At 36.5% G+C, this 13,444-nt stretch overlaps 1 protein-coding gene across 4 annotated transcripts in view; it reads right to left on the bottom strand.

Moving 5' to 3' along the window:
* The window catches only part of LOC102686174 (astrotactin-2), a 627,894-nt gene that overhangs the window by 335,641 nt on the left and 278,809 nt on the right, over positions 1–13,444 (bottom strand). For all 4 annotated transcript variants that reach the window (XM_069183294.1, XM_015367152.2, XM_015367153.2 and 1 more), the window contains one exon: positions 9,051–9,218. In XM_069183294.1, coding sequence (XP_069039395.1) covers positions 9,051–9,218 — 168 coding nt within the window. The remainder of the gene's footprint in view (positions 1–9,050; positions 9,219–13,444) is intronic.

The raw sequence follows: 13,444 nt of genomic DNA, 5'->3' as shown, positions 1-13,444 counted from the left end.
AGCACTTTCACTTCAGTGGGGAAAATATGACTTCACAGGGAAAATATGACTTCATCTACTCAGCATCGCTTAACAGCTTCCTTAAGAGATCATTCGACACAAAATGAAACAACAGTTTTTGCCAAATCAAGAAAACACATTTCCCTCCAGGCAAATATAGAGAAACTCAGAAACATCGCTAATGCAGAGAGACGGCACTGGATCAAAGAATCATATTGTGCTGGAGAAGGCAAGAGGGTTATATAAAGACATTTTTAAGAACAAAATAACCGTGATGTAACAACCTCAAAACACATAATACTAACTGAGCAAACTACAGATTGAACTAGCTGCCGAGAAGTAACGAAACAAAACTATGACACACACAGGGAAAAAGATTTTGTTCAATGGCTTTTTTCTACAATTAAGCATAAAATCTGTTTCATTTTGACTATTCATTATTACTCCTTTCTAGTGCACATTGACATTATCAAATGTCCTCCCACATACTTGTGTTGACATTTATAATACAATAGGCTAAAATATGATGTTATTTGTGTGTCTTTGTCAGCCTGGAGAACAGCAATGGGAAAAATTACTTAATGTCAGAGACATATGAGAATGTTGGGTTATTAGCTGGAAATAACTTTAATATAATACAGTGCATATCACACTGAGAGTAAATATAAAGTGCTCTCATCTTTCTTCACAGAAAAAAAAAACATATCTCCTTTTTATTTGGGATGTCCAGGACACACATGACCTGCTGTCTTTTGGATATACTTGAATTGGCTTTTTACCATGATAACAATCAAATGTAAAGTCAAATACACAGGACTCCAGTTGACAAGGTACTTACATCCCAAAGGGTAACTACAGTAGGCATTCAATTTCAGTGTTTCTTAGGTCCTGTGGCTGCCTTGTTAGTGAAAAGGTTTTGTGTGCAAACATACTTTCCGAGGTTTGTTTCTACTCTTTAATTAAACACGTTTAAAATGTGATTTAAATAGACTATTTTTAGGCATTTCTCAGAGGTTATCATCTTGAGAAAAGCTCCTTCTTTGTGTGCAGTCAAAGGCTAGAAAATGGACACATTTCTTAATTACTGGTGTCCTGCGACTGACATGTTTTTCTTCATTTTTCATCCTTTCTGGAACCTGAACTCCTTTTATTATGATGAATTCACAAAATGACAAGGATCTCCAAAAATGCATTTGCAAAACAGACCAGACTTACTGTATCTTTGCAGATGCACTGCTGACAAATTGATTTGAAAGTGTTTGATCCAAAAGCAATTTGAAGCTGATTTTCAATGAAGTCCTCAAAACGTTTTCAGAAGACAAATTTCCATTCAGTAGTTTTTATGTCTCTCCAAGCCCTTCTTCTATAAATGCACACGACAAAGCATTTTCAAGTTTAGCCAGGCCAGTTCTGGCACACGATGTGAAGTTACTAAAATGAAACCATACGAATAAAAATACCTTTAAGAAAGGGAGTTTTTTTGCTTTTGATGGGTCTTCTATTGTGTTTGAAGATGCCTTTGCTTGAAAACAGCACAGGCTGTTCTTTTATTTCATACTTTCAAAGCCGTGGAGAAACATCTTAAGGCGACCTCCAATTAGCACCATGAAAATAGGCAGTTTCCCAGCTCTGGCCTTGTCACCTGCAAATCTCCACCTGCTCTTCTATTCACGAGCCCATCATCACACCCCCACAAATAGCGATTAATTAAGCCCTACTGGAAGTTATATCAATATACTGTATAAATGTGATCTTTTGTTTTAAATCCAAACAGGCAATGATATATCCTGGGGATTTTCTTGGTGTCCAATGGGTAAACTGTTAAAAAAATTACCCGTTTAGCAGCTGCCAACACAGAGTGAATGTTTTGATTATGCAAACAAAACATGCAATGGAAGAATTTAACTTTACCCAAACTGCAAACAGAACACAAGAACATAAAAAGGCTATAGATGAGAAAAGGCAATTCAGTCCCACGTACTATAGCCTGTTTGATAGTTAATTGATTCTTTGATCTTATCCTACGATTTCATGAAATAAGACAGATTATCAGCTTCACTGACGTAGCTGGGCAGCTTGTTCTAACTCCTCGCATCCCTCTGGGTAAAGAAGTGCATTCTGTTCTTAGTATAAAATGCACTATAGTTTTCTTTTGTGTGCTCTGGTACGTGTTTCACTGTTCATCTGAAAATTCTGAAAAGAAACTGAGAAACTATGAGCAAACTAAATTTGTTTGGTATCTGCTCTGAGGTCTAACGTTTTACCATAAAATATTGTTTACTTCATGTATTGTTCTGGTCTCTGAAATTTTCTGACACAATGTTGTCACGTGACTTGAATTAATTTTTTAAACTTTCTTTTCTTTACATTTAGGCATTTTAAGTAATATTACACAGTAAGTTTGTCTACGAATTGCTTTTTTCAGCTTAATTAATATATTATAACCTTGACTGCAGTTATAACATATTATAATTGTGACTGCAATGAAAATTATTCGTTTCAACATAATTCCTGAATCATTCTAAAACCAAATCATTCTTGATGCAATAGAATAATTACCCTACTACTGATGCACTAAACTTTTTAATTGGCAGTATCTGCTTGGTTATAGATTAAGGGATATTTAACAGGGCAGAGTTTTAATATCAAATGATCCTAGAAAAAAAGAGATTCAGAGAAACATTGATTTCTAACGTTAATCTCACTGTGGCACATGCATGGATACAACAGGCAATATTGGCCATTTTTAACACACCTATATAGTATCAGTACAGCAACACGAAAAATAATAGATGTTTTCCAAGGCATAACATTAGCAGTCACTTAGAATCAGGCCAAAGAAGAATGCCTAGGTACTTTACTCAGCTTAAAAGAATGTCCTACATTGACACATGAACACAGAAACCAACAGTGGAATTTGATTCAAGTGTTTAAAATCCTCAAATTCAAGTTGAGCCAATGGACTTCTTCAGGAACAACTGTTAAAAACAAACCACTGGAACAAAGACAATGAGAGAATGTGTATTTCTGAATGGGAACAAAAGACAAGCTACCAAACTGTTGTTAAAGATGACACTACATCAGATTCTTGGATTGATTATCTGAACATAAATAGTTGTATTCTCTTCAAGTACTGTCTGAGGCTGCCAGAGTGTCATATCACTGGGACAGGATAGAACAGTATTTTGAGCCTCTTATATAATGTATTTGATATAGTGTGAAATGAAACCTAGTGTAGTGAACCAAAGAAAGAGCCTCTGAACACCGTCCAACTAGAATTCAACATACAGTACAAAATAGCCAACTATGACATACAGTCACAGTTGATTGCTCTTTTTACTGTCTACCTAACACACACAGTTTAAAAAAAAACTAAACTCTTCATTTTCTAGGAGTGCATGAGATTTCTTTTGCATGACAATGGTCCTTTATATTACAGTAGTTTCTAAATGAAAGTTAATTGAAACATTAGAACATCTGGCAAGTCACTAATTCAACACCATAAAGCTAAATAGAGGGAACAGTTATTTGATAGCTCTCCAAACCATTGACTCCAATACACCATTACTTGTTAATCAGCAAAGGAGTGTACAAAATATTTGCACGATTCGTTAAATACCATAAAAAGAGCTTATACTGAACCATAGCTTAATAAGTGGACCCAATTATTCAAACTACAAAGGTGTCTGCAAAGTGAGAGCATATCAAGTGAAATATGCAGCAGTTGAGTAATAAGTAATATAAGACACAAAGGTGCCAAACAGCCTGTCCTGTAATCTTGTGCTGATATTTAAATTAGGACTGATTTGATACAAACTTTATCATAGTTAATCCTGCCAGAATTTTGCATTAACAACATTAAATATGGAGACTCCCTTTATTTTGTTGAAAAGATTTTTATTATTTATAGAAGTGACATGCACTCTTGTTACTAAGCAGTATATTCAATTCAATTCAATTCAACTTTACTGGCATTAAACTTACACAGGTGTATAGTATAATGAAAAGTGTTTCTCATTAGTCACTCAGGTGCAGTATATAAATAGGACAGAAGATAAGACAATAGACAGTTACACAATAGCAATAACAGTAACATGTAATAACATAACATAAATAACATGTAATCAAGTAATCAAAACTGTGCAAAACTCCGCAAACAGAGAAAATTTAACAGGACAAAAACAGTGCAAGGTAATTCTTGGAACAGTGCAAAAAAAATAGTATGGTTAAAAGTAGTATGGTTAATTAATAAATATTAAATACTATTATGCCTGTTACAATTTTACTGGGCTATCGAGGGGACAGTACAATTTTGGCTTACATGTGTGTGTGGTGGTGTAGGAGTACAGTGGTTGTGGGTACAGGAGGATGTTAGGAGAGATCATAATAAGGTGGAAGGGAGTGGGGGCGTCACCAACTTGACAGCTCTGGGGAAGAAGCTATTTTGGAGTCTAGTTGTGTGCGACTGGAGTGACCGGAACCTTCTGCCAGATGGTAGGGGAATAAACAAGTTATGACTGGTGTGAGTGGGGTCAGACATAATTTTGGTGGCTTTTTTCAGACTCCTGGTGTTGTATATTTCCTGGATGGATGGTAAGGCACTGCCGATGATGTGTTGGGCAGTTTTGACCACTCTATATCATACTGTATATCATACAGTACACTGTATATAATGAACAATAAAATGACCACAGGCCTAATAAGATGTTTAGATGAAAAGTAGCACTACTTAATTTAAAAGGACAGTGAAAATGAACCTGTTAGAAAAGTCACAGGAAATATATAGGATAAAGCTTTTCATAACAGCAGTACCTGTGCTCTAAGCTATTAAAGACAGATATTAGTTTTGCTTGCTTATTTTTACCTTGTATCCTATTGATTCAACACAGACTTCAAACACCACATCTGTCTGTGGACTTGGAATATATAAATTTGCTGAATTCCAGCAGGAGTTAATAGTGGCATATTAGCTATAAAATGCTAATAAAGTCAAGAAAACATGAAAAGTTGGAAATGTGGAGGGGCTGTTAGGCTGTTATCTTGTTCATTTGTACTTTAGTATTTGTAAGTCGCCAATGTGATTGTTGTATTGAATTTGTCCCTATTTCCTGTCTGGAGCAATTTGCACTTCTCAATATTAAATTTCATGAAGCAAATAACGCAAAATATATAATTTCCTCTGAGCCTTTTTGATTACCTTTTGCCACAGTTTGTTTTCCACTCCCCCTATTTTTGTACCATCTTCAAATTTTCCTAAGTGCTATGGGTCAATCAGGAACAATGGGCCTAGCAGAACGGATTCTTGGTGTTTATATCCATTGTTTATATCCTCCTAATTAGAGATGCTCCTCTTTTTTGTTTCTCATTTCTTGTTCATTGTGCATAAATAGCATACCTTGGATTCCTACAGCTATTCATTTGAAGATTAACCTTTTATGAGGGACGTCATCAAATTAGACTGATCATTAACCATTTTCATTATTTAAATTTCACTTTCTGTGTTCTCTATCACAGTATGCTAGTTAGTGTGGAAAATGGCCTCAGTAATCTTGTTACATACATTCTGTTCCTCATTAATCAATAATTATAGAATTACAAAACCTATAACCTTGTTTATTCCTGCATCTGTATTTGTTTTATGTTGTTAATTTTTTATAACATTTTTATTAGAATTTGTACTTTGTAGCTTGAATTAAACTTGACAATTTATTGTTTTTTATTAGCATACAGTGTGTAGTCTTCTATACCGTGTTGCATATCATATCGGAACTTGTGTGTTCTTAACATGTTCATATCGGAATGGGATCTTTAAGATAGTCTGGTACAAGCCAATCAACGCAGCTGTAAGGTTCAGAATCACCAGTACAATTTAAGTCACAGTGCAGAAGAAAAAAATACCACGACCAAATACTGAAACAAAAACCTTAAGCTCTTCTTTAAGCTTCTACCTATGCTTCTCCTTGAAGTCCTTAACTATCGCAGCCAAGCAGCTACACTACTTACTGGAAGCTATACAAACAATAAAATCCCTCTCAGACTATTCAAAATAACTTCACACTCACTAGCTCAAGTCTCCTTTATCTCAGGTTGCCAGTCAGTGCTGATCTCTTTGATGAGTAGTGCGTACAGCGGTTCTGCCCGCAGCCCCAGACTGGCACTGAAGGCTTCCTCTGTAACGTTCACTATTACACTTTCATGTAGCTGGGACCGTAACTCACTCAGCTGAGCCCATCTTTGATTCTCAGGTGCTTCTCTATCTTTTTTCTGCTCCTGTGCTGTGATCAGTTGTATTGGCATTAAAGACAACTCCCATTCTGCTTCTGTGTATCTTTCATGGCCATTTAAAACTACTTCTGAAGGTCAGTCATGTCATCTTGGTGCACGCACCTGCTTCTGGTCCACAGTTGCCTGAAATTTCTTGGCTGTTCTGAACCTTACAGGCGGCAATCTTTGTGTCCACATTTATTGGGCGCTGTTCAAGCTTCAGGGCCTCATTCTTGTCTTCCAGCACTTCAGTCTACTTAATACATTCTAGCAGCAGTATATTCCAGCCCATGTTTGTATTCTTACTCTCACTCTGGGTTGTGTTCCAATCCACAGTCAGGAACATCTTCCACTCCGCAGACCCATTCTGTATTTCTCTTTTTCTCCTTTTCCTCTCTTCAGACCTCACTAGGAGCTCAGGCCTCACCATCTTCAGGTCCACACTGCTGTACTGCAGTTCTCCCATTACCGACTGCAACTTCTTTTATCCCTCCTTCTCATAAGGGCAGGCTTGTGCTTAGTGGCCATTTTCCATGACCATCTCTATAAGGACTCCCACTGGAAATATTTCCAAACCATTGCCTGACAAAAGGTGCCTTGTGCCCTCCATTTTCTCCATAATGGAGTCCAGAGATCATTTATTCACTACAAGACAAAAATGTTTTTTTTCCCAAAAAAATCCCTTTGTAATTTTTCCAAACAGCTAAAAACGAATGTGCCGTTCTACAGACCACAACCTATGCTCACATCCTACGCTATATGACATTCCCTTGAAATGTCGTAACAGTGTCTATGCAGGTCCAGGCCGACAGAAACACCAAACGGACAGTTGTTGGGTTCAAAATCACCTAGCAATTTATTTCACAGAGCAAGGAAAAAAAGTAAAAATAACATAACCCAATAACAAAACAAAAGCCTAAGCTCTTCTTTAGCTTCTGCCTATACTTCTTCTTAAAGTCCCTAACTATCACAGCTAAGCAGCTTTCCGGCCTGCATGCAAATAATAACATCTCTCCCAGGATGCTTCAAAGCACAACCTCTACAAGTTGAAAACTCACAGATTCCTTTATCTTCAGTCACCAGTCAGTCCTTCCTAACTCTGGTGAGTGGTGTATACAGGGGTTCTGTCCTCAGCCACTCAGACAACACAGCCATCCACTACCCCATACTGACAATGGAAGCTTCCTGTTCCTGTTTTTTTAAACATTTACCTGACCAACTGGCCTCTGTAACTGGTCATGTGAGAGAGCAGTAGCTAAATCCCCTAGAGGAATCTGGGAAACGTGATCCTTGTATAGCTGTGCTCTCACAAAATGAGTCCACTACAAAAATGTATGAGTAATAGGTTTATTCCATGCTGAAAAGAGAAAAAAGAAAACACAACATTTCGGCTGTGGAGCCTTCTTCGGGTGTCTCCACGGACTCCACAGCAGAAATGTTGTGTTTTCTTTTTTCTCTTTTCAACATGGAATAAACCTATTACTCGTTCCTTAGCATGTTGACGCAGCTACTCACTTGAACTACATAAATGTATTACCCATAGTAATTTTACTACAGCTAATAATAATTTCTCCAGAAAGTCTTTCATTAGCCCTCAATTCACTGTTGAAAAAATAATAGTGCTGTTAATTTGTAGCCATAACTACTACCATAATACAATGTACACATTGTATAAGGATACTTCCATTATTATGTGAATCTTATAATGTAAAATGTAATTCTAATCCTGCAAAGTCTATCTTCAAGTAATTTGAATTCTTCTACATATATTTAAAAGTCATTCCAATTCTGGAAATTTTTAGCTTTACTTAATCAGTCCCTAGTGGAAGAGAATGTGATTATGATGTGAATTAGAAATTTGTTTTAACTATTGTTTCCGTTCAGTGTTATCAAAGCTCTTTTACAACACACTGAGCTACACTTACATCCATAATCTGAAACATTTGGCGCCAATTGAAAGGTATCAAAACAACACAGCTTGCTTTTCTTAATATTCTCACTTTTTCTATGCTGCTTCAAATGTAATTAAAACCCTTAGGGGTGTTTGTTAAAACCAAATGAAAGGATTCACATGCACAAAGATACTGAACAAATATTATATATGGAAACATGGCTCAGTTTCACACCAAGAGTTCTCAAAACTATATAAAATGGTTTGGCTTTAAAAGTTATCTGGCTCTGACTTTCAGTAAGCAAATGTGAAGTAATTGTGGAAAAGTGACAATGTGGTTTTGGAAAAAAAAATAGTAAAGAGTAAGGAATAATCCCACCCTAAAAGGAAGAAAAAAAACAATGTTTTGACTGTGAACACAGGTGAATGAGGAAATTACAGAGCAAGTTAAGGAGTGGGAATCTGAGGAAAGGTACAGTACAAAACTGTGGGACAGAAGCAGTCTTTCAAGACTTCTTGAATTGTTGTTCAGTGCTATTCTGCCAGAGGTGTAGGAAAGAATATGAAAGAAAATGTTCTTTGACATCAACCCATAAAATGACTACAAAGCCAAAGTTCGGACACGAAGAAATAATTTCAAAATTCCAAATTATCTGCTTTGATTGAGGGATTCTCAAAATTTCAATTTCCTCTGTTCTTTTTTCCTAACTGGTATCAATGTCTTTATTTCAAAATTAAATTTGAAAAAACTAACAAGGTCTGATACTAAAAATAATACACAAAAAGTCATAGTAGCATGTCTAGGAAAATTAGTAAATTACAAATGCAGGATTCCACATATAATCAAATGTGCAATGATGTATGTAAAAGAGTCTGACTGAGATGCATGGCTTACCTGTCTGCTGGTCACAGAGCTGCTCACAGGGGTCTGTTGTTCTCTGGCCACAGTAGTCTCTTACCCACTGGGACGTAGAGTTCGTCTGGTAATACAACGTCAGTTTGGCAGGATTCAACCAATCAGAAACATCCAAATAGCTTCCCATGCTCACCACAAAGCTGCTTCCTGCATCAACAAGAGGGAGAGAAGAACTGTTATCAGTGGTCCCTTAAACTAGAAGTGCAACATCACTTTCCTTAGTCCATGAGTATTACCCCAGAATCAGGATACAATTCCACTGTAGGCTTGTACAATCTGTACCATTAAGTTCTCACTTAATGCAATTGTCGACACATTTTCCTGCTCCCGTCATATAATAGCTGCAGTGCACTACTCAGTACTCAGTTAGCTGAGTAGTGCACTTCAGAGGTAGATTGTAGATGGCTGCTAGTAGATGACTGGAAGCATTTGGGATGAAAATCACTATACAAACATAATTAATAAATTCAGCTATAAGTGAGAGTGCAGGTATGTGTGAACCACATACTGTACCCCAGAAACCTATGGAGGAATGGGCTGCTGCACTGTTATAGGAAGACAATTGGTCAGGTTACTGTTTAAAAGGAAGGAAGGCTTCTTGGGGTGGCCCGCAGATGTTTGCCATCTCTGTGTGCCAGGACAGAAGGACTGCCAGTGGACCAAAGGAATTTTGAGTTTTATGAAAATGAACCGAACAATTGGACGATTTTGAGAAGAGTCTTAGTGGAGACTCTTTTGTGCATTGTTTGTTCAAGGAAAGTTAGCAGTTTAGCTGCTAGGCTAAGCTAGAAAAACACTACAAGAAGAAGTGAGTCAGTAGCTCAAAAGGGAGCTCAGACTTTTGTTTGGTGTATGTTTAGTTAGTGGTGTTTGTTGTTCTCTGCCCTGGTGTGTTTTAAACCTTACAGCTGTGTGTTTGGTGTGTCTGTTGGCCTGGGCCTGTCTATTTTTAAGTATTATTTCACAATACTTGAACTTGAACTTTATTGCCATATGTAACCGGTACTGGTACAATGGAATTCTTACTTACAGAAAGTCTCTCGATTGTAAAACAAGTGTAAAAAACAAAACAAAGTGCAAATAGTGCATCAAGACAATGTACAAACAAACAATAGACAATGTGCAAGTAAACACGTAGACAGTTTGAATGTAAACAATAAAGACGTGTAAACAATGACTGGAGATGTGCAATAGATAATAAATCATAAAGAGGTAGATGGTGATGGTGTAGGTGTGGTCCGAGGGGGATGGCTAAATGTGTTCGCCAGTCTCACTGCTTGTGGATAGAAGCTATTGAAGAATCTAGTGGTAAGTGTCCGTATGCTCTTATATCTCTTGCCTGAGGGCAGTGGGGTGAGGAGCTCATGCCCGGGGTGGTGACAATACATACAACATACAACTGTAGAAGTTTTTTTTTTTCATTTACTCAAAAGAAATGATCAGGGATGTTGCAAAGATTAAACATTGACCATAAACTTTAATCTCAAATAAGCTAGTTTTGGTAGATCATGTCCATATTGCCACCAGGTTATACAGTCCTAAATACAGACAGGAAGAATTTACTGCAGAATATTAATACACTCAGAAAACCACCATTGATGTAAGGGAAGCAAAAGTAACACAGAGGATTTCGTCAATTTCCTTTGTAAAGCCAAGAAATTTAAAAACACAAATTTGTCAAACAAGCTGCATCTAAACTTTGTAGCTTTATACCCAAATTAAATTAAATGAATCAGGAAAATCACATATGGGTTTGCTTTTATTGTCTGTAGTCTAAAATACTATGAATTATTTTTGCAGATGGATAAAATGTAAACTGCATGTGATTACTTAAATATCTGATGTATTGTATTCACTTCACACATATCATGTTTAAGTGATATAATGCAAAGATCTTATGATCTCCTCTCAGATTATAATTTACAATAACCGTTAAAGGACATGTAGAGCAATCAGTCAAATCTATAATGAAACTGAGAATAGAATCTAACAACTAGGTTTACAGCACTTGTCCATCCTAATGTCCTTAATAACATCAGGCAGTGAAGCATTGAGAAGAAGAGGGATAAGTATAAGAGGATTATCACCGTCAGGAAATGAGTTCTCAATCTAAAAATATACAATGTGGAGAAAACATCTCACAATAAAGAGGAATTAAGCAGGAAAAGGACAAATACCCATTTCTGTAATTTGGAGAGTTTGTAGAGTAACTGAGGCAGGTCAGGGTTTTTGAGTTCAGTCAATGGCACTCTGATTCACATTCTAATGGAAAGGCTCAAGGTTGAGGGAGAAGTAGTAGCTTTTATATGCAGATTCCATTACTTTGAAAGGCACTTCCTGTTTATGGTAAAGGCACCCATTGTGTTTCCCTTTACTTTCTGTAAAGTGATTTTAATCTTCATTGCTGGATTCATTAAAACATGTATTATTTCACAGCTGGCAACTCCCTGGAGGGCTAAGATGAGGAAAACTCTTGAAAGAAGATATCACCTCCCTTACTGATTGCATGCCTTATCACAGCAGTGTTCCACTTTCTAAGTGTTTATTTACAACCATATACCTCCTGTAATAGGCAATAAGCAATCGTGATATCTTCACTTGGGACCAATTTAGAGAAATATATTCATTGCCCTCTGTACGTTGGATTTTTAAAGACTATTAGTCAAATTTAAAAAAAAATATTTTAGAAGTTGTGATGTATTTTTTGTTTCTTCAAAGTGAGGATTTGAAACATTTTTGTTCTGGAATTTGAATTTAATCAACTCAACATTTTGCACAACAGAAATTATGAGTGTAATTATTATTGTTGCTGTTGGTGTTAATATATTTTTGCTCAGATTCATACAATGTTGAATTGGCTTATGAAACAGAGCAAAAAAAAATACTCCCCTTTAGGTAAGTGACTCTGAATACCTCTCTTTCCATTTATTGAACCTTGACACAGAACTGGCAACTCACAGAAAAACAACCACAGAAAAATCACAGAATCACAGAAAAACCAGAGAGACCTCTTGTAAAATTAGTAGGTGTCAGTAAAGAACACAAGCTAGAGACTATTCTCAGAATCTGAGTGATGTTTTATGGCCATCTGAAAGCCTTTAAAAAATAATAACTGAAAATGATCAAGCTGGAAAGTGTTTCAATTACAGTCATTAAAACAGATTCTCCTTGTGCAGCCACTAGAGTAATTACACACTACAGATAGGGCTCAGAAAAAGGTCTTTGGCAATTATATGACTTTTAAAAATTTTATATGGATTTTATATTTTGGCAAATTAAATTGCCAGTGAATTAAAGGATTTCAGAAAACATTCCTCTTCATTCGGTGTACATCCAATTTACGAAATTTTTAAGAGCAAAAATTATTCAACTGGAGACATACAGAGAATGACCAGCTGTAGACCATGATGATGTACTACAGAGGACTCCTCAAAGGGAAAACAAAGTTTTGTTTTCTTATGTCACCCTCCACCCCATGCTCCAATAAAAAAGGAAAAAATATATCTAAGAAACAAAACCAATGTTTGATTCTCCTTCTAAAGAAATATTTTTATCACAATGAACTTAGGGTGGTCTTCTGATGTAATTATGCTGTTTTGTTTTCAAGCAGTACTGGGTTAGAGAAACCCCATTTAAATACTGTATGTCGATGTCATGTTAATGAAATAGTGGTTGAGCACTCATCAGGTATTCTTGTTGCAAAGGATATGTCAACTCAGCTAAAAACTGAGGTCTTCAGATAAGCTGGCACACATGCCTAATTATCTCTCACTCAAGTGAAATGCTAGGTAGTTTACCACAAATAAATAAGTAACAAGCAAAAGAAACTTTTTTTTTCTTCCCATAATTTAGTGAGTTCCTGACTGCGGTAATCACAGAGTTAGGCGAATGCAGCATGTTGAAGAATGAGGTCTACCTTAGACAGCTGACGGGAAGAATTTGTATAGTGATCCTGTAAAACTTGAGATATGAGGAAAGTGTCTTTTTTCTCAGCTTTTTATTGGAGATGCTCCAGGTTTGTTGTATGAAAGGACACCCAACAATCAAAACTCAGTCATGAAAATGACATCAGGAAGCAAATGAGTGTATCAAAGTGTGTGGCACTGCGGCACATAAAAATCAGCCCAAAGCTCTGAAACAGAATTCCCTACAAGCTGGAGCAGGAAGCGAAACCTAAGGTAACTCAATAGCACCACCCACTGTGACTGGACTCACATTGACACTTAAAATGGACACCTCTATTCTTTAACAATCTACAGTAATCAATTACACGAAAGACAGCAGTCGAAGGATCATCAACACCGTGTGCAAATACTTTATAAGAAATAGAACAGATTGTGGAGATTGTACTCACGGCCAGCATCTAATTCTTG

This window comes from Lepisosteus oculatus, chromosome 24, assembly GCF_040954835.1.
Source record: "Lepisosteus oculatus isolate fLepOcu1 chromosome 24, fLepOcu1.hap2, whole genome shotgun sequence".
Classification (NCBI taxonomy): domain Eukaryota; kingdom Metazoa; phylum Chordata; class Actinopteri; order Semionotiformes; family Lepisosteidae; genus Lepisosteus; species Lepisosteus oculatus.
The sequence above is the reverse complement of the archived record's forward strand: the minus strand, read 5'-3'. Positions and strand labels throughout refer to the sequence as shown.